This window comes from Rousettus aegyptiacus, unplaced genomic scaffold (genome assembly GCF_014176215.1).
Source record: "Rousettus aegyptiacus isolate mRouAeg1 unplaced genomic scaffold, mRouAeg1.p scaffold_m13_p_4, whole genome shotgun sequence".
In the NCBI taxonomy this organism is placed as follows: Eukaryota; Metazoa; Chordata; class Mammalia; order Chiroptera; family Pteropodidae; genus Rousettus; species Rousettus aegyptiacus.
The window spans coordinates 96,033,639-96,058,896 of NW_023416307.1; the positions used below are offsets into that span (position 1 = coordinate 96,033,639).

At 38.0% G+C, this 25,258-nt stretch overlaps 1 protein-coding gene across 2 annotated transcripts in view; it reads right to left on the reverse strand.

The window, feature by feature from the left end:
• Window positions 1–12,839, reverse strand: part of PLOD2 (procollagen-lysine,2-oxoglutarate 5-dioxygenase 2) — an 89,554-nt gene extending 76,715 nt beyond the window's left edge. Inside the window, exon 1 of one of the 2 annotated variants that reach the window (XM_016166025.2) lies at window positions 12,540–12,839. In XM_016166025.2, coding sequence (XP_016021511.2) covers window positions 12,540–12,648 — 109 coding nt within the window. In that variant the 5' untranslated portion in view covers window positions 12,649–12,839. The remainder of the gene's footprint in view (window positions 1–12,539) is intronic. The other variant, XM_016166038.2, reaches the window with a different exon arrangement.
• Between the last annotated feature and the right edge of the window lie 12,419 nt (window positions 12,840–25,258).

Sequence of the window (25,258 nt, forward strand, 5' to 3'; positions counted from 1 at the left end):
GCCAACCACATATAACTTTTGCCTCCCAAAACGTCCCTTGGTATCCACAGGGGATTAGTTCTTGGCTCCCCAAGGATGCCAAAATCCATAGATGTTTAAGTCCTAGACTATATAAAATAGTGTAGAACAATGCATACAATCTTCCTCCACATCTACAGATTCCCAACTGCAGAGAAAAAGTACTATTTTTGATTCACTGCTGGTTGAATCTACGGATGGGAAACCCAGGGCTGTCAGGACAATTTATTGCCTAGAATTCATCGACAGCCTACATTTTTCTCCCCACTATCAATCAAAACAGGAATTAATTCCATATATTCTTGATTTTACTTTACAAATCAAAAGTACATTGTTTGAAATAATAACAGTAGCACTTACTTATTGAGCAATTACCATTTGTAGACCCTGTGCTAAGCCTTTTACTGGAATTATATTATTTAACCTCAAATCAATTCAAGGAGTCAATTACCATGATAAAGAAACTATGATTCAGAGAGGTTAAGTAACTTGCTCCAAGGACAACCAGTAAATAAGTGTTAGAGATAGGACTTAAATATAGGTTGTCCGATTCCAAAACTCCATCTCCTTAATCATTACCCTACACTGTTTCCCACAAAGCACCTTTTCTAATTAGCATTCAAGCAGTTTATGATCATGGGGCCTTAAAATAAATCATGTATTCCAGTAAGCAGCCAACCTCATACATACTGTTAATTCAGTTAGAAATATCTAGCCTCCTTCCTGTACAAAGAACCCTCTGGCTATATCTTGGAAGTAAATATTCTCTTCTGCACTGTCTCTGCAGTTGCTGTAAGGTCTGAATAGCATAGTATCTTCCTCAAATCCTCAGCAATATATTCAGGAAGAAAGGGGACTAATACAGCTTTCCAGATAATTCAAAGTACAATGGACTTATACCTCAACTTAGAAATACCAAGTGATGTGAAATGCCCTCTTCCACAATGGAACACATCTACAGTTCCTATCACAGAGTCACAGTGTCTATATTTCTGAACCTCTGCTGATAACCAAGGCAACTGGCTAATACGTGCAACCAGATGAAAACGAATCCATTTCTACACACTATCTCAGCGTACATGTGCCACTAGGGTCAACACACATTGGACCACAGGCTGAGAGTCATGGCACGCAAAAATAAATGGGATATACAATTTATTATGGGTCATATAAATTGCTCTACCATTAATTAGCATAATCCAGATAAATAAATCCGTAGTATGAAGGTACTCAAACCATATTTCTTAGGGTATGCCCAATTTTACATAAGCAAAGTTCCCCTTTGCCAGCATTTGGGGCAGTGACTTTTAGTTGAGGTTTTTCTAAATTGTCTGAACCCATTCAAATCGTATTTTATAATTTTCTAACATACTTGCAAGCAATTTCACCTCCTCTTTTCCACTTATCTTCTACCTCGTCACCTCTTCACACTGATAAAACTCATTTTCGAAAGGCTTTTTTCTGACACTTAAGAAAAATTCATATGTTATATTTACAAGAATTTAAATCCAGCTAGAGAAGAGGAAATGTGTCAACTGTAGTCATTTCTTAAGTTTTCACGTATGGTTTAAAGAAGGCATCTTAGTTTATTGTTCACCTCAACCTGAAAAATCTTACTTATCCACTTAACCAAAAACTGTAACCCACCATGGTGCTATTGGTACAGGTGTAATTCAATGACTTACTATGGAGAAGAGTGGCTAGGCTGTTTAAGATTTACACCCTATGAAAAAAACTGCATGCTTATACCTGAGGAACAAAAATATCATCTACTTTATATCAAATAATAATACAATGGTTAGTTTATCACTTCAATAAAACAGATTTTTCTTTAACCTTACCTATTTATTCTACAGGAGAAACATCTGCTAATGTTTACTTGCTTATTCAATAAATCACATTTAATCTCCAAAATAACATCCAGACTAAATGATTCTGTGATTTCTGGAAATCTAAGACTTGAAAAAAAATAACTATATATATTTTTTCAAAATTAAGCTACCCTCCAATTGCTTTATTTGAACCGATTCCTTCAATTTACATAAAGTCCCTCTGCAAACAGTATGAAAAAAAAAGCCAGGGAAAAAGAAAAAACATTGGTACCACCATTTCCTCCAAGAACTGACTCTAAGACTGTATCATTCACTAGATATGTTCCATTCCACAGATGCAATCCATTTGGAATAATTAAACTCTGACAATGATTGAGCAATATATCAAAGGAAAGTCTAGTCTCAAAAGACATTCTTTCTACTCCATTCATAAGGGCTAAATAATCACCATAGCTAGAAACACATATGCTTACAAACACATATAATATATATGCACACAAATACTGCTTTTCTCCCATAAGCTGATTTTATTTACCATGTTTCCAGTTTACTAAAGGCAATCATAATATCTTAAAGATATTAATGCATCTAAAACATAGATGTAGGTGATTTGATAACTGTTTCAGTAACAATGTAGAAGAGGGCCTCTAATTTTAAATAGTACATTTCATGTAAAAAATGTTTTTAACTTCTAAAGAGTTACCAGCGTCATTTTTATTAACCAATATGATTTAAACAATCAGGATTGAAACAAACAAAAAAATAGTTATTTTCTTAAAACAGTTTAAAATATTTAAATGTACTAAAGAATATACAATTCCTCTCAGAAGGCAGAAAATAGTTTCATATAAACACCAGACTGTTTTCTCCTGTCATATAAAAACACTTGGAATATTTTTAAATGTAAATTTAAGTCTAGTTATTCTTGGCCTTCCTTTCTTACCTCTAAATCAAAAGTTAATTAGGAAAAAAGCAATATTGAGGCCTGTGTAAGTCTAGCTCCTCAGAGAATAACTAGAATATTAAAATATAAAAAAACTTTGTATCTGTGCTTCCTTTAGCCTAACAAATGAATATAGTAAGTTTACTTGAGGCCTCTTTTGATTCCTGCTGCACTTTGTCTCTACTACACATCCTAATACTTAGAATTCAAGAAACATCAAATAAGAGTCATAAATTACAAAGAACCGCCAAGGGGTGAGTTAATTGGCTCAAGGTTAGAGAGTGGAAGGGGAGAACTCAAATCTAGATTTCCTGATGTCAGATGTCTATTCTTTTCTCCATAGGCCAGGCTGTTTTATCATAAGAGCTTCTTTCATTTGTTCAATGTTACATATGCATTATTTTCCCTGTAAGAACCTTAAAATTTCAATGAGGAGCAGGAATTGAGCCTGGAGAGTTTTTTGTCTTGCTTTGTTTCTTCTATTTTTCTTCCTCATAAAGCAACTTTGAGCACAAACAATACTCACTGAATTAAATTTCGAAATACTGTTATAAAAAATGTATTCTGGGAGAATTTTTAAAGTTGACTTCATTAAATAAATGTAGCTATATTAAAGTATGTAGATTCATAAAAGCAAATGTAAATTACTACTCAAAGCCAAGAATTAAAGTGATACCAAAAGACTTATAGGCAAAAATGCATAAATACTTTCATCTATAGGAAAAAAAAATAGGTTGTCTAATGGCTAAGGTTATGCTGGTATATCCTTACAAAAGTATAAAAATATCTAGTCCCCCTATGTCTAGGGAAAGCATTTGTTGTGTTTTACAGACTCTACAAATTAAGGTTTCAGTCCCACAAAACTGCTGCCACTTCAGATGCCAATCTCAAGTAGTGGGTCTTCAGTTTACCCCTAGCTTTTGCTTACAAATCAGAGGTTCCCAAGGCCCCCTCCTCAGGTTTTGTAATTGACTAGAGCAGTTCACAGAACTCAGAACAGTTTATTTGCTACTGAAGATTACAAAAAATATATATATATTTAAAAATATATAATATTTTAAAATAAACAGCTAGATGAAGAGATATATAGGGTGAGGTCTGGGAGGATTCTGAGTGCAAGAGCTGTGGAGTTGTGGTGCACCACCCTCCTGACACATAAATGCATTCACCAACCCAGAAACTCTACAAACCTCATACTTTAGGATTTTTATACAGGTTTCATTATATAGGCATGAGCAATTATTAACTTATTGGCTAACTCCTCTCCCTCTTCAGAAGATGGAGGGTATGACTGAAAGCTCCAAGCTTCTAATCTTGGCTTGGTCTTTCTAGTGGCCAACCCCCAACCAAAAGCCTATCAAGAGTTGTCTCATTAGAACAAAAGATGCTTCTATCATTCAAGAGATTAAAAGGGTTTTAGGACCTCTGTGTCAGGCACAAAAGTCAAAGACCAAATATTAGCAAGAACTGGGGGCAGCGACCAAAATATATGTTTTATACACATACATACATGAATATATATATAAATTTCACAACCTATTAACTAACACTTATCTACTCATGAACTTCATGGGTTCCAACCCTGGAGAAGAAAGAGCTGTCTGTGTAAAAGAAAGTGGTAAGTGAGGAGTACAATGGAAGAGCAAAGAAAGAAACGCTGAGCAAGAACACAGAAACCGACGAACCCCGAGGATGCCAAGTACGTGGGTCTCTAACTAAAATCAGAGTAAAACTTCTGTGTCTCTCTGTAAGTCTGTTCATATTTTTGCTGTGGTAATTTTCCAGTTCTGGGGTTTGTTTTGCCCTTGGTTACCTAGTAAAGTCACTGTTTAAAAAATTCCAACCCTGTTTAAACTAAACTAAGAAGAAAAGGAGAATTGTCCTTCTCTAGACATGGCTAACAGGAATTTCAGAGGGTCTGGACGAGTAGGGCACTATGGTCACAGTGGTGGTGCCAGCTGGAGGCCAGGAAAGACCCAGCAAGGCTAGAGCAGGAGAGAGAGGACCTCTGAACACAAGGGGCCTCAGAGCGGGCTTGGGCATGACTGGAAAATTCCACTGAAGAGACAGTTTGCTCTCTGCATGACAGCGCTATAAGATTTCCCCAGGTGATTGAATTAGGGATGTCATTTTAGTCTGCCTGCAAACTGTTAGCCAGCTTTTCTGTTTTTAATAATAATTTATATTCTATATTTACTGATTTCTTTTTTGAGACACTGAAACAGCTGCTGGTGTTTAATATACTGCTAGAACCAGAAAGAAAATGGTAAACATTAAAGAACAGGTTAGAGAACGCATTTAAAATATCTAAAAGAAACTGGCTCCCTTCTTAGCCCTGTGGATTACAACTACAAATAATTAGCACCCTAAAGTCCCATAAAAGTGTGGCTTCGAACCAGCAAAACAGACTAGTCAATGACAGAGTCTTGCTGATGAGACACTGGCTCTGTGTTGGAGCTCTGTGGTCCCTGGAATTAAGGAGTATAGCTCCCAGGACTTTTCCTGAACAATGTCCCGGAATCAAAAACCCAAGAGTGCCAGGATTCCACATACTTCTTCCACTTGCTGCTGTGCCTGCAGAAGGTGAAGCTGCGTGGCATGATGCATACTCAATTTCTTCTTAGTGCCCTTGTGTGTCTGGGACTGACTGGAGGTGGTAATGAGAGTGATAAAAATTGCATGTGCTTTACAGTTCTTCCGTGCCATAAGAATCTTTACCAAATAGTGTCCACAGCACAGAGGAGCAGAACCACAGCATCTAAAGCAGAGGAGAAGCCTCCTTCTCCTTGGTAGGAACTTTAAAACATATTAGCAGTAACTATAAAATAAATAGCAGAATTCTTTTTAAAATGTTGATACTGTAACCATAAAGAAAATGAGCTGATGAGCAATTAATGTAATAAATACTAGGACATCTATGCATCCAAAATAATAAAAAGCAATAATACAGTCAATACAACAATGAAAATTGTAACTGCCCACTTTAGAAACTCAACTATGTTACAAACACTTTTCCTGATCATTTTAGTTGTATATCCTCCAAAGCTCTTATTTGGATTAAAAGTTTTATGTAGTATATTTACAGTAATAAGCAAGTTCTTTGAATTATATTGAAATTAAAATGTGTTTTTTTCATTTCTACTGAATTTTTTTATAAATACAGTACTTCTTCAGAAATATGAGCCCTCAGTTCAAAGGAAGAGGATACTCAGATGTAGCAGACCCTGTCACTGTCTTGATAGAAACTTACACAGAAACTGTTACTTCCTTGTAGGAAGAGTAAAAGTCAAAAAGAACAAAAAAGAACAAAATTTCAGTGCTTATTGTTCTTGAAATAAAAGCCAAAAAAAAAAAAAAGAAAGTTCACTATTTGTTTAAAGTTTTTTCCCTACTTAGACAAAATCTAATTCTAAGACTATACAAACTAAACCTTAAACAAAATTTCTTGCATTTTCTCAATCACACCTCCAATAAGAAATAAATTCAAGACAGGAAGAGATATAGCCATATTTCAACAGGTATAAAAAATGTTTATTATTTTTCCCAAACTGCTCTGGTATGCTACGAATACAATTAAGGCTTGAAAAATGCTTGTGAATCAATCTAGTGACTAAGTATGTAAATGCACTAACCTGAGTTAGATTTTTTAATAAAGTGATTTATATTTAAAAACTAAATTAAAATTAATAATAGAAGTCAATTTCCATCTTTTAACACACAAAAGAAAATATGTAATGGAAAACTTTCCTCTGGGTAGAAAAGCAACATACCTCTTCTCTTTGAATTTTGTTTTAAAGTTATCTTCTGTGTGAAACATTAAAACTTATCTGAAGTTACTGTATTTTTTTATTATAAGTGGTATTTTTTGAAGAGACATTTTTGTGACACAGTTAAAAAGATATCAATCAATTCTGTACTGCTAGACCATCTATAGTTGCATCATTATCAAACACGAGTGGCAACATATAGGCCTTAAGCAAGTAAGTAGTGTAAAAATAGCAAATCATGACACACTGTTTACCATTCTACTACTCTGGATAACTATTTATTGACTAACTAAAATCTTAATAGCTCTGAAAATCAGTTCTGTTATTTCAGTGAGGCAAGCACACCAGAGCACATGCACATTAAAAAAATAGAAAAGTATCTGTCACTTTAAAAGCCATCAATTTGTTTAGCCTAATTTACAGCAATGGCTGAAGAAGAATAAAAATACTCATTGATAAATGTGCTAACCATTTCCTCCCAGGAACTAAGCCACAAATTTATAGCAAAATTTCTAAACTAAATTACTAGGACACACACAAGCACTGAAGAGGAAATAAGCGTCTCCTTTCCAACCAGACATCAGAATGTTTTAGTCATTTTTGGTCATGAGTACACTATTTTCAAGGTACATGTCTAGCTAGCATCAAGCACCGTGTTTAAAAGGAAGTAACAGAGAAGCTCTATGTTTGAATTTGAAAGTCTAAAATGAAAACCAGGGCTCTCCAAAAGGTACAAACTTCCAGTTGTAAGATAAATAAGTACTACAAATGACTATAGCTAACACTGCTGTATGATATATAGAAAAGTTGTTAAGAGTTAATCCTAAGAGTTCTCATCACAAAGAGAAATATTTTTTTCCTTTCTTCTCTTTTCTTTCTAATTATACCTACATGAGAACATGGATGTTAGCTGAACATAATGTGGTAATCATTTCATAATATATGTAAATCAAATTACCAGGCTGTACACCTCAATCTTTAATTAATAAATAACAGGACTTTCAAATATCCAGAATCAGCTGCTACTATCCAGAATCAGGCTCATTCCAAGAGACCAGCAGATCTTCATGAGCCACAGCTTAAATGGGAATGTCATCTCCTACAGCATGGGTTGGCAAAGTTTTTCTGTACAGGGCCAGACAGTAAATAACTTAGATTCTGAAAGTCATACAGTCTCTATAGCAACTACTCAGTTATGCCTTGTAGCACCAAAGTAACCACAGACAATAAGTAAATGAACAAATGTCGCCGTGGGTCAATAAAACTCTAAGGACCTTGAAAATTGAATTTCATGTAATTTTCACATCACAATATATTAATATTCCTTAGCTATTTTTTAGCCATTTAAAAATGTAAAAACCATAGTTAATTCACCAACCATACAACAACAGGTAGCTGTATTTGTCCCACAGGACATGAGCCATAGTTTACCACCAGGGCCAAGGACCCAGTTTTCCTTCAGTTTGTAACTATCCCTTTCCCCTCCATTTACATAAACCTACAAAATATGTGCTTTCTCTGCTTTCTCATTTAGCAAAGTCCTCTTTTTGCTTCCTTAGGTCTCTGATGCCCAGTCTCCATTTCTTTCCCATAGGTCTCAAAAGTCCAACAAAACAATAAAGAGGTCCAAAAAGGCATAAACATGGCCTGAAGAAAGGGCACAAGCCCCTCTTGTGTTGCTTTCCAGCTATGAGATCTGAAAGTTACATAACCATTCCAAACCTCCATTTCACCATGTATAAAAAAAAATCATGGTATCCAATCACCTGAAAGCATTTCTGAAGGTGATTAAGAAGTGAGCTAGGTATATAGAGCAAAAAATATAACCTATGGAGAAGAGTTGCCAATTATAGTTCAGAAACAAGGCCTTGCCTAATGTTTCCTTGGTAAATTACTAGGTCATGGTAGTGTATTAGTCCCTGGATAGAGAAAGGAAGTTAAGTAAATTTAATTAAAATCCTGGGGAAAGGAGCTAGCAATGTCACTGACTACATGCCGCTTTTCATAACCCTCTGAGTAAGCCAAGAACTCAAATAAAAACTGAGAACCTTTGAGTTCCAAAAACAGGGAAGGCACTGTGAAGAGCACAAAGATCAGTAAGATTCAGTCCTTTTACTTCAAAGAATTTGTAATTTATTAAACATAAACATCTATTATACAAAGCAAGTATAATTTGTATAAACCAATTGCATTAGAAAGTTAGAAAGAGAGCCAGACAAAATACAGTAAGGGGAAGAATTTTCTGAGCCAGATCTAAACAATGAATAGAATATCAAGAACAGCCAGACACAGAAATTTGAGAGTACTGCTGTCCCTCGGTATCCACAGGAGATTGGTTCTAGGATCCCTCACAGGTAGCAAAATCCATTGGATGCTCAAGTCCCTTATATAAAATGGTATAAAACAATGTATGTAGTCAGCTCTCTGTACCTGCAGATTCCCACCTGTGGATATGGAACCCACTAAAATGGAACATGTGGATACAGAGGGCTTTCTATACTGTACACATACACATCTAGGATTGCAGGATATGTGGATTCTCAACACCACTCACTAGACACTACTAAACTGTTCTCCAAAGATATTGTTCTTTATCAATAGTTTGACAGTTCTCATCTTTACATTTAGTATAATGAGTTTATTTTTAGATGTTTTAGCCAGTATGATGGGTAGAAAAGGGTATCTCAGTTTAATTTTCATTTCCTATCCTCACACTCTCTAGAGTCGTTTCATATGTCTGTTTTTACACTATGAAATAAAACACAGTTTAAGGATGATGAATCATGTGTGACTGGAGCCCAGGACACAGAAAGTGCACACAGGACAAGCCTCTTTCCCTTCCTTCCAGAGGTTTCTCCAGGACCTTGCTCTTTCCCTCTCCACCCTGTAAATTGCCAGTTTGCATCAGCAGACAGGAACAAACCTCTCCTTTCCTTCTGGAATGCGTCAGAGTAAATGAAAGAGTTCATAAATGAACATGGTTGAAAAATACTAGTCTTGACAGAAACATTTGAAACCATTTCCTCCATTTGTGCCCAAAACTTGGTTCTGCCAAATTTAGAACACGAAATAGTCTAGGTACCTTAGAAAACATAAAAATTTTGATACAGGTCTAAGGCCCTTTTGCAAATGCCTGGCAGAAATAAATCCATCCTCTCTCTCTCTCATCTAGAAGGCAGAAAAGTGTAGAAAAGATAATCCGGGTATGAACCTGATTTTTAGACACTCATTAGAAGGATTTTGCCTTAAAAGCTCCCATGGGCATATAATTTTAAGGTAAAATTCCTATAAATGATTTCAGGAGAAAATGATTGTTTTTAATCAGAATTTTGTTTAGATCTTTTCCATGCTAAGAATGAAGGAGCAACCAAAAAGGAATGAAAACAGCACAAAGAAAAACTCTCAGTAAATATAATAAAAAGCAGTATTCTCAACTCTAGTCAACACATAGCATCAAAGATAGGAAAAACTATATTCCAAAAATTGATTAATGTGCTTCAATTTGCAAATTCCCTACTAGAGTGGAAAAATAAAAAATCCTTGTATTTGCTTTCAAAAGAGAGTTTCTATTATCATTCCAGTGACACTATTCTGCTACACTGCCTCAAATACACACAGATTTGTCTAACCAAGTGGTTTTCAAACCCTCAGGAGACATCTGGCTAATTTTCATTTTGAGACATGGTTCGTTCTCATACCTGGAGGAGGGTACTCCTGGCATCTAGTGGGTAGAGGCCAAGGATGCTGCTAAATACTAAAATGCACAGGACAGCCCCCACAATAAATAATTATCTGGCTCAAAACGTCAATAGGGCTAGGAAACTCTGGTCTAATCTATTCATGGCTAGCTGGGACATGGCGACAAATATAGGGAGTTAGAGGTGATAAGCACTCTTCTTACAGACCTCCTATTAAGCTAGACAACTTAAGAGTTCTAAAGTTTTCTTGCAATTTACAGAGATAAATAAGTTTCCAATTCGATTATTTTTGGTTGTAATATTTTCGGCGAAAAATGGAACATAGTCCATGCTTCTTGCCATGTTATCAAGCACTGTGCCATCTACGTTTATTAACTTACCACATCTGCCTAAAGTTTATAATCAGACCTGCTACTGCTAGCTCTACCTATTACAAATTAATATTTTCCTGCACTTACACAATAACTGAATTCCCTATGTGTCTCCCACCCCTCTCACACACACACCAAAACCAAACCAGTCCTCAGATATCAGCAGTGAGTTTTATGTGGTCATCTTCTGAGGAAAACATTCACATCTGAAATTCCCTTTATCTGAGGTTACAATCCATTAAAACTTTACTGTCCAGTTCCATGAAACTTAAATGCCAGAATGGGAAAGGAAGATGACTTTGACTATAAACTTAAAGTCAGCAACAAAGAAATGTCTTCTATAAAAAGTGAAGAGTGTTAGTAATGAAGTGAAATAAAATATACAAAGGCTGAAGAGGTCCCTCTAAAAGTAGCAAAACACTTAGAGGTTATTTTATTTCCCAGAACATTTCTTTGGGTGTTTCACAAAAACAACGACAACAAAATCATTTTTCTGGGGAAAATTGTTTTTTAAATGTCTCAATTTCCAAGTTTGATGAAGACACTTACTTGTCTATTTTCTAGGTGATACACTAAAAGAAAATTTTAAAGTTACACAAAAATTCAGTTCAAATTTAAAGGCACCACACAGGGTTCAGAAACCCATTTTAAAACCACCACATGGACCTGAGAGAAATCCATCTGAATACCAAAGTTTCTCAAGCTAACAAAGCACGTACTGTTTACCAGGAATGTAGAAAGATGGACAGTTTAGCCCATTGAAGTTTTCTGAAATATTTAACAAAACTATTGCTTCATGGATTAGCTGAGCTCTACGCCAAATGTTAACATCTAAATGTAAACCTGAAATAGATTTGCCCTTGTTAAGCAAAATTCGAGCAGAAAAAAAAAAAAAAATGCCCTACGTACTTAAAAAAAAAAAAGTGCTAAAATGATCCTAATTAAAAAAAAAAAATTATAGCAGGTCATTTAAATGCAAACTCGAATTTCAGAGAATTGAGCACAGAGTTAAAGGACAAAAGTGGAAAACTCCAAGGATACCTCATGTGCGACAAAGTATGTTTGGCAGCAAAGTATGTTTAGACGAACATGTGGTAAGACTCTCTTTAATTTGGCTAAATGTAAAAAATTTTGTTTTACATGAACTTGACTATTTGCTGCAGTTCGAGCTTCTGAAAACAAGAACAGGCACCAGGCTTAGGAAAGGGGGGGTGGGGGAGTAAGGGGAGAAACTGTCTGTCCACAGCTTCCTCTCCAAAGCCCAAAAGAGGAAAGCTGCTGCCTCGGGGTACTGGATAGCCAGCCAGGCAGCCTTACCAAACAACCAAAGTTTTGAGCGTTGTTTTTGGCACAGGTAGGTGTTACCGGCTGCTTCCCGGGGCGCTGGAAGGAATGTGTCACCATCAATCAGAAAGTACACTGAGCTCCGTGTTTAGGTCACAGAGAGAGTACTGCCTCGTCTAATACGGATAAATCAAGCCAACTCCACGAAACAAGGAGAAAAGAAAGTTGCAGGAAAGGTGTTCATGCCCAGGGACCTGCAAAACCAAAGGAAACCCCAACCTGTGCTGTAGAAAAACTCCTGCGCTTTCAGGTTACAGAGAACTCCGAGAGCCCGTGGAGGCGGACGCTCCCACACTCCTCCAGGGAGCAGCACCGCCGGGGCTCAGTTCCTCGGTGGCCCCAAGGAAGAGGGACAACAAACCCCACTCACCTCGGTGGGCCTGGAGAACGTCCAGTCTCCACTCACCTCTGCTGTTCTGGGGAGGAACAGGACACACACACACACACACACTCACTCACTCACTCACTCACGCACTCAGCAAGCCCCACGCGATGGGCTGAAGGATGAATGAACTGCCCACCGGGACGAGCCTCACGCGACAGGGGCGGGCCGCGGCAGTGCTCACCTGTGGGGATGCTGAAGGGTTTCTCCGAGTCTGCACCTAGGCAAGGAGTCCAGGGCTGGAGGACGAGAACCAGGAGCAAAAACTGCGGCTTTCCGGCGCACCACCCCATCTTCCGCCCCTCCACTGCCCGTGAGGGCTCGGGCACCCCACCGCCCTGCGGCGGCGAACTTCTCGCGAGAGCGGGGGGAGCACTGGGCCGCCCCGGGCCACGACTGCGGGGGCAGCGAGCGGGGGCAGCGCGCGGGGCAAGCGCGCACCGCAGAACTACAGCCGGAGTCGGACAGTCGTGCAGGCGCCTCGGCGCCGCGGGCAACTTATACGCTCCGGAGGGGGCGGCAACGGGGCGGGCCGTGTCCTGGCTATTGGCCGCCCGCTGACCCGCCGCACCGCTACGTGCGCCAGTGTGGTCGTCTCCGCTCGCTTCTCAGCCTCGCGTCTGGGTTGTTCGCTCAACTCCGACCTATTTAAGGAGCCGTCTGCGGCTACGTGTAGAGGCTCACGCAGGGCTTCTGGCTGGAACGCAAAGCGTGTACTTAAGTTTGGGAGTGGGCCTAAGGGAGAGAGGAGGAGCCGCCGGGAGTCGGGCCGGCGGGCGGTGCTCGCCTGGCCTTCTCTGCTGCTCCAGCATCAGCAGCTTTCCTTTCATTAGCCTCAAAGGAGGAGACTTTGCCCTTCTCTGGATTTGGATTCTACCCCTGTCAGAAGTGACTGCAAATCCAGAGCAGTCTTGGCTGAATAGGACCTCGCGAGATTCTAAGCATGGAAATGGATCCCCAGTTAAAACTCAGGGGTCAAGTTTCTTCACCCTGTAAAAGGAAGGCCCTGTATTTATTTTACTGTGTAAACCGAAAGTTTTTATTGTCTAGTGAACATTTCTTCCTCCTCCTCCTGTGCCAGTAGAGCCACAGACTCTCTCCAGTAATGGCTTGTAAATCCTGCAGAATTGGAGTCCAGAGTGTGTAACCTGAGACTGTACCTTACAAGATCATCCTTCAGTCCACATGGAAAATTACTCCCAGAGATGTCCTCCTTGGTGGGTCCTCCCCTGCTTCCGGTCTTGATTCATGTCTAAGCAATTTTTTTTTTCTTCTCATCACTTTTTATCTAGCCTGGTGTTTAATCTATTGGGATGAGCAGCGGCAAAAGCACAAATTGAGGCGAAGGCGTGAAAATGTTGCCTCATGTTATGTGATATGAGCTGTCATGAGGAACAAAAAGAATCAGACTGGTACTATCTCCCTAAAACGGGGGTAAGGGAAGCCTAATTTGAGCCAACACCCTTTCCAACTCTGAATCTTTGAAGTTAAAACAGAAAAAGATATGTCCCATTATGATCATATTATGTCTAAAATTAACATGGTGTCTAGAATAAGATGAGCACTAAATGGTCATATTAAAAACAGGTGAAAAAACCTGCAAAGAAATGTTGCCTGGGGTGTCACATTTTAGAAAAGGAATCATTCCCTGTGCCCAGAACTAAGCCAATTGTTACTGTGTTTTGAAGGTTTGGTCTCAGTATTTTAAAAGGAAAATTGGAGAAAGTTCAGAGAGAGTAACAAATAATTAAAGAAATGGAAAGTATGACCTGTCCAAAGAATGAAATGAGGTTTATTTAGCCTGAAGAAGAAAAAGCTAAGGGTTGTATTCCTTAATAACATCCTTCAGTGTACGGCCAGCGCCACTCCATAAAACTAGGCAGAAAGCCAATAGCATTAGTCCTCTGAGTCTAAGGACTTTGCTAAGAATGGCTGGGTTTTTTTTTGTTTTTTTTGTTTTTTTTGTTTTTTTTTTGACCAAATCTTGCCCTCAAGAATTCCAAATTTGTCTGCTGTGCCCGAACACTGCCAGACTGTTTGAACTTGACTTCGTACTTTCCTAGTTGTCTGGTGTCTTCAAGAACTTGCATGGTTAGCTTTCTGCCCTCCCAAATTCCCTCATGACCCCATGCACACTTAACAGCTTCTCCACATCACGTGTGTGTGTGTGTGTGTGTGTGTGTGTGTGTGTGTTTCAGCTGCAAAGTCTACCAATCATTTCAGGGTACCATAACATTCACCGTTCTCTATTGAGAGTCACAAGGTCAGGACTGTAAGATTTGTATAAAACAAGTATTTCTTTGGGATTTTCAAAATAGCCAGACATATCTATCATCATCTGAAAGAGCCCCAATTCTGAAACAAAATTCTTTCCGCCTTCTTATATTTCAGCTGTCTGCTGAACATCCCTACTTAGACATCCCACTGAAACAAGTTCAAATGTATTTAACTCATCAAATTCAAATCCCACTCACAGTTTCTTCATCTCTGTTAATAATACGCTGCTCTCTAAATGACATAGCCTCAAACATTTTCTACTTCTCTCTTCCCACCCCCTATAAGACACAGAGCCTGACAACAATATCTTGTCTTTTTTTTCCCCTTCACATATTCCCTCTATCTATTCCTTTCCATTCTCACTGTCACTTCACTAATGTGCTTCTGAATATACCCTAACAGTGCTGTTTAAACTGTTTCCTCCCTGAAGACTCTCCTTGCCCCCAGGACTGTACCACTATATAACACAGTTAGATTCTTCATACTCAGATATCTTCTTGCTTACTTCATCCCCAAACTCAAAGATTTCATAAGGAATTTGAAACAATTAAAATCCTTTAACCTAGAATTCAAATTCCTTTGCTATCAAACCTATTCACCTTTACCTATATCTATATTCAACCAACCTGGTTTGCCTGATTATCTCCCAAAGATATGGTCATTTTTATTCTCCAGAGTTTGGGTAAGAACCACTGTCTTCATTTGGGTTCTTCCAGAGGCTAACCTTGAGCCAATATTTAAAGACCAGCAGTTTGTTGAGACTTTAAAGGAAGAGGAGTAGTTGAGGGTAAAAAAGGAAGTTAGCCAGTAATGGGTACATAAAATCTACCACAGGTTACTAGAGCTTGCCTTTGTTCATGTTACTTCTCTATCTAAAAAGCTCTTTTCCAAACCTCTCTTCCTCCCTTCTTTGGGCTGACTTCTATCATCAGACTCAGGTGCCACCTCCTATAGGAAGCCCAACTTGTGTACCTCATCCTACCGCAGGCTGGCTTAGGTGCCCCTGTTCCATGCTCTCTAACTCTTTAAACAAACCTCTCTCATTTTTGATAGTTTTTTATTAGTTTTTTTGTTGGTGGGCTCCAATTCTTTTTCATGATTGTAAACTAAATAACTAGCACATAGTAGCATGTATACATTTGTTCATTCAAAACACGTCGTGTGCCTACTTTATCTCAGGTGTTGTTCCACATGCTGGTAAAGCAAATATATCAGTAAAAAAACAAACATCCCTATCTTTATGGACCTTTTACTCTTATATAATGAAATAGATGATAGAGAGAAAATAAATCAGGAAAGTAAACTAGAAAGGACCAAGAAGGAGATGCTATGTTAAACTTTGAATAGTGGATCCTGAAAAGGCTTCACTGAGAAAGTGATGCTTAAGCAAAGACCTGAAAGTGGTGAAGGAAAGAAGCAATCGTTCTATATGGCAAAACTGTGTTTCTTGAAAAAAAACCAGAAAGTGCAAGGAGTGTTGTAAAAAAGCAAGGTGACAATGAGCAGTAGTTCTGGGACCATGAGTAAGATTTGCAGGAGGTGAAGCCTGAGGGGTAAAAAGGAGAGGGGTAAACATAATAGCAGACAGTGTGATTAGTGTAGAACTTGAGAACTTAGGCCTTGAGGACATTATGCTAAGTTAAATAAGCCAGTCACCAAAGGACAAATATGGCATGATTCTATTTATATCTAAAATAGTCAAACTCATAGAAGCAAAATAATAGAATGGAGGTTGCCAGAGGTTGGGGGGAGGAAGGAAGAAGGAGCTGCTAATCAATTGGTATAAAATTTTTTTAGGCCAAGTGAATAATATGGACAAAAGGGGGTCACATACTGAACATGACAAGCTCAGGGGAGGCCTGAATGGTAGGTCTTACTAACTCAGACGGAACGTAATCACATAGGATGGTCTGAACATAAAAATTCCTAACTAAAGATGAGTCATGGAAGATAGTTGCCTCTTAGGCCTGTAGCTTCCTTGATAATTGTTAATCTTGGCCTTATGTGAGCTTGTCTATTGTCTTTTTTCCATCTGAGATAACACATCTTTGGAATGTCAGCATAATCCCCTTTTTCAAGGCCTCTCAGGCCACAAACTCCCACCAGAGTATAAGACCACAGAAACCCTCAGTTATCTTTTTGCCCACATTATCTCTGTGTGCTGTAAATGTTAACTGTCCTATTTCCATCAATGGAAAAGAAGTATGTGTCTCTCGGTTATACTTTTTATCCACTCTTAGAGATTTCACTGCTTTGCTTTCTTCCACCCCCCTAATCTACCAGCAACGAATTTCATGTAATCCCTGCCCCCCCGTCCTTACATTTCTTCCTTTGATTCTAATGTATAAAATAAGCGATAAGACTGCTATTCTCTGGAGAATTTTCTCAATCTGTTGAGATTTTGCTTTCTGGCAGTTGTCATCAGTTTGCCTCAAACTCTTATAAAACTTTTTTAGGCTGGAAGTTCTGGCATTAACAATGAGTTCTAGATCTGCTATGCAACATTGTGTCTGTAAATAACAACACTGTGTTAACAACACTTTAAAAAGTTGTCCTTACTACAATTAAAAAGAGAGGGAGGAAGGGAGACAGACAGAGACAGACATTTGGATGGTTGCAAGCAGAGCACTAACCCGATCTTTTGTTAAGTTGAAAAGGATCAGATGCTCTATGAAATGGGTGGGCGAATGAAACACAAAACCTGAGACCAATCTGGAGCTCAATGCAGTGATTCAGAAGACTACAATGGTTTCAACCTGGTTCATAGCAGTAAAAACAAGTCAGTTTCTAAATAGATTTTGATTGTAAAGCAAACAAAATTTGATGGTATGAATGTGGGTGTAAGAGTAAAAATAAAAGTTGAGGATAATTATTTAATAAATATTTGTTGAATCAACGTGAAGTAAAGCCTTAGGAACACATATAATAATAGTCCTGGGGGTAGAGAGGGAGGAAGAAGTTAAATGAAATAGATGAGAAGGAAAATGACCAAATAGCCAAGAGCCAAAACTCAGAAAGGGTGGCAGAGGTCTGAGGGCCTTAGTGGAGGTTAGTGAAGGAAATAGATAAAGCATACAAATAGGAAATATTCTATAGAAGAGAGATTTGGGAAATAGGAGGAAGCCTGAGAAAAGGCCACTGGGGACGTGAGTTTAGGATCAAAACCTTAGATGGGAACAGAAACTACAATAACCGTAAGATAAAAACTGGAGATGGAGGTGTGGAGGACTCGGTTAAGCCAAGCTTTCATTCTGCGACCCTTATGTCTAAATCAGGCTTCTAATGCAGATGTCAGTGAGCAGCCTTTCTAATTGTAAGGTGAACAAGTTGCCACCAAGCTGAAGGTACTTTCTATATGTGACAGGCTTGTAGCATACTCTGTGGACCGCAACAGTTTTGTTTTGTTTGTTTTGTTTTGTTTTGTTTTGTTTTCTCTAAACCTTTTAAGCCACGACATAAGGGAAACGATTTATAAGGTGACTTTTTCATGAGCTGGATATCCAAACAAATTCAGTATAAAAAAACACAGTGAACTGCTTAACATGTGGTAAGCAAAAGAGGTTTCTTCACCCAACAAAAGTTATTTATAATAGGGAAAATGTTTATGGATTGTCTTCTGAAGTTTTTTATTCTTCTCATTTATTATTGTCTTCAGGAAAAAACAAGCATCCTTTATTTACAAATTCTGATTCTCATTCAACACTTGCAGCCTAAGTACCATTTTCTTTTAACCTTTGTTACATATTTTAGTCATCTGAGCATTTTTGTATAGAATCCTCCTAGGAAGATCTGAATTGTGAAACTCTTGTACCTAGCAAAACTAAACTCAATTGTAAAACTAAACTCAGCCAAATTCAAAGTAAGAAGAGAAGGCCAGGATAGTAAAGAGAGCCAGAATGCACACAGTATTCCAAAGATGATTTTAACAGATGTTTTGTGACTAGTCACACTGATTTGGACAGAGCTGTCTAGGCCATGAGTCACCCAAAAAGCTCAGCAGCAGAAGTTTGTGGCTTCTGCATTCAGCCTTCCAAACATATTTTACTTAAGTTCCTAACAATGACATATTTGTTGGCATAGGTGACATCAGAATTACATTTATTATGATTAACCACAATATAGCATCAAAATTTTCTTCTTCAACAGTAGTTTCTAATGATTTTTATGGTCCTCTGACCTTATGGTCCCTCGTTCTCCTGCTTCTCAGGACTATTTAATTCCCTTACATAGAATTATCTCTACCCAGAGAAAGATTTGCCCTTGTTGGGTGAGGGGACTGAGAAACAAAATGGATGTAGGTCAGGCTCCCTCCTAGCAAGCTGTGTGGTTCCAGGCAGCCTTAGCTACAGCATCCCTGGCAGCCTTAGATATTGTATCCTATGTAACTTTAGATACAGCACCCTATACAACCTGTAGATTGTGATTGATTATACTACCTGGCCTTAAGCCATTATTATGCACCTTGTTATAAGAACAGCCTGTCTGTGCAGTATGGGGGGATCTGGAGCTGTGCCTGTGCCTTGCTGTATCCTGTTATGCCTGAATAAAGCTATGTCACATCTTCCCATGGCTCCTCACATATTCTTCCAGCTGCCAGTTTTAGTACTTCGAAACTGCAGAACAGCCCTAACGCTAAAAAAATTGAAGTTTCATTGCACCTCACTTGCATGGCCCTCTGTGAGTGTTGTGAGTGGCTGGGAGTTATACAATATCTGAGGTTGAGAAGGAAGCCAAATTATAATCAAGAACAATTACTGAGAAAGCATTTCCTAGAAACTAAGGGGATATTAGAGAGAAAAGAGGCCTGAGCCCCAAGGATACAGTAAATTGTTAGTTTTTTTTTTTTTTATCCTAAATAAGCATTGGCTTGTTTGCTTTATATTTGAAACTCTAGTCTTTTGTTTTTTTCTTAAAGATTCCTTAAAATGACATAACCTTTAGGCCCCATTAAACTTTAATTTGCTCCTCTAAAATCTAGACTCAATCTTTTCCATAAGTATTGAAAATATAAGAAGTATATAAGCAACAATTTCCAGGCTCAGCATGGAGTTGGACCTTCCTGAATCAACTCTGATCATAGGTTCCAATGATGATATTGTTACCTTATTTCTCTGACTGTTTACTTACACACCTTAGCTCAAGTATCTCAGTCATTACCTTTGATCCCTATCTGATAGCCTAGTTCATCTCAGACTGAGATTTTTCCCTGTCTTCTCATATATCTCCAGAGAATAGTGTTTTATAACTTCCCCAACTTCTGAACCTCCTCAAGGCCTCCTGCTGGTACTATCTTACTACCTGCAATTGTGTCCTACCTTAGGTGCCCTGCCCTGTGACTTGCTGGTCTACTGGTTCTGGTCATCCTTGTTCTGGCAGAGCTGACTATAACAGAACTAAATTTAATATACCTTGATTACAAGTGTTACATTAATTCTTTATACTATGATTTAAAAACTGTATAATAATGTCAATTGATGAGATCTCCAAGGAACCTAAATGGAAATGAAGCATAGCCTAACTAAAAAAATGTACAGATCCATCATGCAATAAAACAGATGTTCTTAATTCTAATATTAAATGTTATAAAAAGAGCAGAGAGGATAAAATAATAGAATATTTTAAAACTGTGGCCTTAGAGAAGTGAATATTATTCAGATATATGCCATAAAAGTATTAGTAGAATTTTTAATCCATTATTTCTAAAATCTGGAAAATAAATTCTGTCACATACACCGAAGGAAATATTCTTGCAATATAACTGAAAGGAAGGAGAATTTACTTTAAAGAGTGTGCCAATAGAGAAAAGGATGGCATTGGCCAATGTGCCATGCCATGCCCAGTCTGGATGAAGCACCCAGAATTATAAGTGTTGTCTTCTTTAGAGCATTTTCCATTACAGGTTTCCAAAAGAGATGGTTTGCATCAGATATAATTTTCTATATTATAGACACATTACAATGCACAGAGCCCCTTCCTGCTTTCTGAAGCTAGCCATAATGATCATGCAGCCCCTTTGCTGACTGCTTGCAAGTCTCTTTGTATCATATGGGAAATGTTCAGTGAACTCTCTCTGTAGGCATCATATTTTGCAGAGTTCTCTGACATCATAACACCACTCTGGTATCTGAAGGTAGCCATTTAGTGACTGCCCTCTAATTTATCTTTTACTTTAATCATAGTGTTTTTCTTAATTATTGTTCTTTGTTACTTTGTTACTTTGTTAATGTATGTCCTTTATTTTTTCCTTAAAAATTTAAAAATCTCTCAAAATGAGAAATATTATCAAATCAATTACTCTTGACAACATAAGACCCTACAGAGAATATTTGTAAAAATTTATTTGAGCCAAAAAGAGGATACACCTAGAAGCAAGATCTCTAAAGACTGAGACAAATGCTCCAGAGAATAATAGTATTGTAGCTTATTTTATACATTTGAAACTGAGAAGGGGACATAGGAAGACTAACTACATGGAGGTGGAAGAAAGCAAGGCGGCAATTCAATTACAAGATAGTTAATAAGATTATGTGCTCTCTTGAGGATGTTTATTTCAAAGGTATATTAACTTAGATGCACAGAAACAATGGGCAGAGTTTACTTAAAGTAAAGATAAACCTTTTATTAAAGAAGTTATATGTCTGGGGCATGACCTTCCCAGTTAGGAATTTTTCCATCCACAATTTAAAGTCTCACTTTGAAGTCTTCAGTTTTTTAATATTTCTAATTTATCGTCTAAATCAAAACAAACGTTACGACTAGTATCCACATAGCAAAATTGCCCCAAATCTATCACAAAAGTAGAAAATCCCCTTTTCTCTTTATACTATATATCATTTTCCTAAAGTTAGTATACAGTTGTTCATTCACTAAGTCAACAAATAATTACTGTGCAGGCGCCATGTTCCAGATACTACTTTGTCTTTAAGATCTAAGATGAATTAGACACTTCTCTCACTTTAAATACCTCCATGTGTTATTGTTTGGGGTGATTTGAACTCCAGTGTCGCCCCAGCAGCATGGCTTGGGTAACAGCACAGAAGAAAAATTAGCATTCTTCCTTGTTTTTTCCCCACTGACTCAGCAAAGAATTACAGGTCAGCAAGATTCAGAAAAAGTAAGATTTATAGAAAGTACATTTTAGGAGACAGGTCATGCTAAGAAAGGCTGTAGCCCTGTGGAATTTGGGAGGTGAAAAAATAAAAGAAATAAAAGACAGAATAAGTCCCAAGGGAGGAGTGGATTTTCAGCAAAGAGAGTTGTAACGATGCAGATCTGGGAAAGTCCGTTTATATTTGGGGCCACAATGTGTGATTACAAAGGCATTCCTAGGGGATTGGCATGTGAGATCACTTTGACTGACACTTGGCTGCTGTATAACTCTTTGCTTAGTGCCCGTGTGCTTACCCAGAATTTGATCTGTTATAATTAGATTTGTGAACTTCCAGGCATAAACATGGTATTATAATAATGGTATAATGAAGCTGAGGTGGTGGGCAGGCTAGGGTAGTACCTTCTGCATAAGCATCTGTGGACGGATTAAGCTGGCTATAGGTTATGGCCCTCTTGCCCTTTGTCCTTTGTCTCTGGGGATGCAGGAAGATAAGATCCTATTAATTAAATAAAGAAAACAGCCTTGCTATGAAGATCATGTATTTCACAGTTGAAGACCTCCCAGTTGTCTCAAGCAAGAAAATGGCTACTAAAGTAACACCTTTGGATGTGTTTGTGTCTCCGCAATGCCAGGTTCATTGAATGGGATCTTCTCAGATAAACCAATCAGGTATCCATGGAGGTTAACACATAATACACAGAGAGGGTAAGTACAGCATATTAGGCAATAGAGCAAAGGGATGAAAGTCCTGAGCATCTCTAAAGCGAGCTCTGTGGTACTCTCGGGTCAAGCTTGAGCTTTGTCTATCTGAGGTGTTCGGCTTACGTGGTCCTTATAAGATGGAATCCTTATACATATCACCGGCTGCAGTTGAGGACTTATCAACGGCAGATGTGGCTGATGTTTCTGTGGTTTGGGCCATTCCAGTCATTCCCATTATGTGCCAGTTGACACTACTGTCATGGCCCCCATGGAATCCATTTTGTAAAGTCCAAAAAGTCCTCAATTCTTTAACCTCTATACACCGAACTATTAGGCTCAAATCATCAAAATGGAAGTTTAGAGACCCATTGTCATTGGTAAACATTGATGACCTCCCTCTTCCCTGGCTCAGCAAATTATTATCTCTTTGTTGTGGTTATAAATAATTATATTTTTATAACCATTTCCTAAGAGGAAACTAATGGTTTTAATAAAATAATTTGGCATATGGGGTGAATAATGAGACTTGAAAATCGATTTATAAATATTTCTAATATTTCTAATTCTGAAAGAAGTTCATCAAAAACTGAGGGACTTCCATAGTCTTGTCTGATAGAAACCATCATCACTACAGGGTGTATAAAATACAAGTGATCACCATATTATTAAAGGCATATTCTTTAAAAAGTGTGTCATAAAGATAAACTTAACTACTAAAGAGTGAATTTAATAGTCACTGGACATCCCACAAAAAAATGGAAATAGTTAATCATTTTATTACTAAACATCTTCTCTAATTCCTGCAGCTGCAAATGCTCCCTCCTTTTATGCCCAGCTTGGCAGTTTCTCTGCATCCCTTCATCATACTCGCTATCTCAGAATGTTCTTATACTTATTTCCTCACACATGGGTTATATTTTCTTTTGAGGCAGGGCTGTGCCTGATTTATGTTTATATTCCCTGAAACCCTGGCACAATGCCTTGAAAATTGCAATATCTAATGAATGACTGCATTTACTTTTTTCCCCCTTTCTGTCATGTATAAAGACTCAATTCATTGGTTCCCTTTTTCTAACCAGAGTTTCCACACATACTTATTTTACTTACTATGCTGGGATTAATAAAACAGGATATTGACTCTTATTATGTAATTTAAACCAGCAGTCCCTATCCTTTTTTGCACCAGGGACTGGTGCCCCTATGAAAATTTAATGCCTGATGATCTGAGGTAGAGCTGAGGCTGTGATGCTAGTTATATAGATCTTCCAAATATACAGAGAAAAACGCTATTACAAACTCATGAGATAATAAGAATGAAAAGTCAAATAAACTCTAACTTTATAAAAATAGTTTTGACTCTTTCTAGACAGTACAGTCTAGTGATTAAGCGAGCAGGATCTGGTGTAAAACCCCTAGGTATGACCATCAGCTCTGCCACTTTGGAAAAAAATCTGTGCATCCATCTATTATGGCAATAATAAAAATACCTTCATCATTAGGATTGCTGTTATGTTGAAATGACACAATACATGTAACATACTAGCACACAGCATGCAGTAAGGAACCAAGAATGGTAGTTCTTCTTACATTTGCTTTTGTTCCTAATTTCCTCCTATGCTTTTAATTTCTATCCATGTTATTTACTTTTACCTTGTCTCCTCTTCTAATCTCTGACATCTGGGGTACATTGGGTTTGGGTCAAGCCTGAAGAATACTTTCAGAAATTAGAATCTTTTGCTAAATCCAAATTGGAGGGCCAGGAGACAAGTAGTGTGTGCTTTTTATAAAGTGAGAAGTTTTTAAAATTTAGAAGACAAAGAAAATGAGTTCTTAGATTTCAAAGATCCAAAGGTTTTATAAGTGAAGGATATGAATTATTAAGATTATTTCCTTATTAAGGAATGTATATGACATTAAGAGAAGTCTATTTCTAGGGGCTCCTTTGGGATTCCTGTAATAGGAAGCAGCGTTTACCTTCAGGCTGCTTGGGTTGATGGGACATGTTGAAAAAGCATTATATTAACCCAAGGAGAATGATTGCATTTGGCTTCTGCACCATAGAAAAATATCTGACTTCAACTCCTTGTCAGAAGTCTGATTCAAGTTGTGTTCAAGTTTCCTGTTTTCTGGCTATTGCTGTGTAACAAATTACCCCCAAATTGGGTAGTGCAATATAAAACAATAATTTTATTAAGCTCACAAATTCTGCCGTTAAGACTTCGGACAGGGCATGCTATGAACAACTTGACTCTGCTTCTTTACATCTGGGGCCTCAGCTGGGAAGATCTGAAGGCCAGGAGAACCCTACCAAGCTGAAATCATCTGAAGGCTCATTCACTATCATTGTTCTGCTCAGCCTCTACACATAGTGGTTCCATGAGGCTGAGGCTAACTCACAACATGATAGCCGCAAAGTGGTCAGGATTTACATGGTGGCTTAGGACTCCAAGTGTGAATGTTCCAGAAAACAAGTTAGAAACCGCTTTGCCTTTTTAAGTCACATAGTGTTACTCCCACCATACAGAATTGGTTGAAACAGTCTGTCACAAGACTGTCTGTCTTCAAGAAGGTAAGACATAGACTCCCACCACTCAAAAAGAGTAGTGTCAAAGAACTTTGCAGTCATGTTTTAAAGCTACCTGAATTCCAAACAAGAAAATGTTTCTCTGGAGCTTATGGTAAAGAACAGTCTAACTCTGTGAGCTTGGACTCAGGGATGAAAAGTAAACAGAAGCAACATAGGCAGAGCCTAGTAGACTTGGACAGTTTAGGATTTAGCTGGATTGGGCTTCAGAACGATCAAGAGTTCTTTG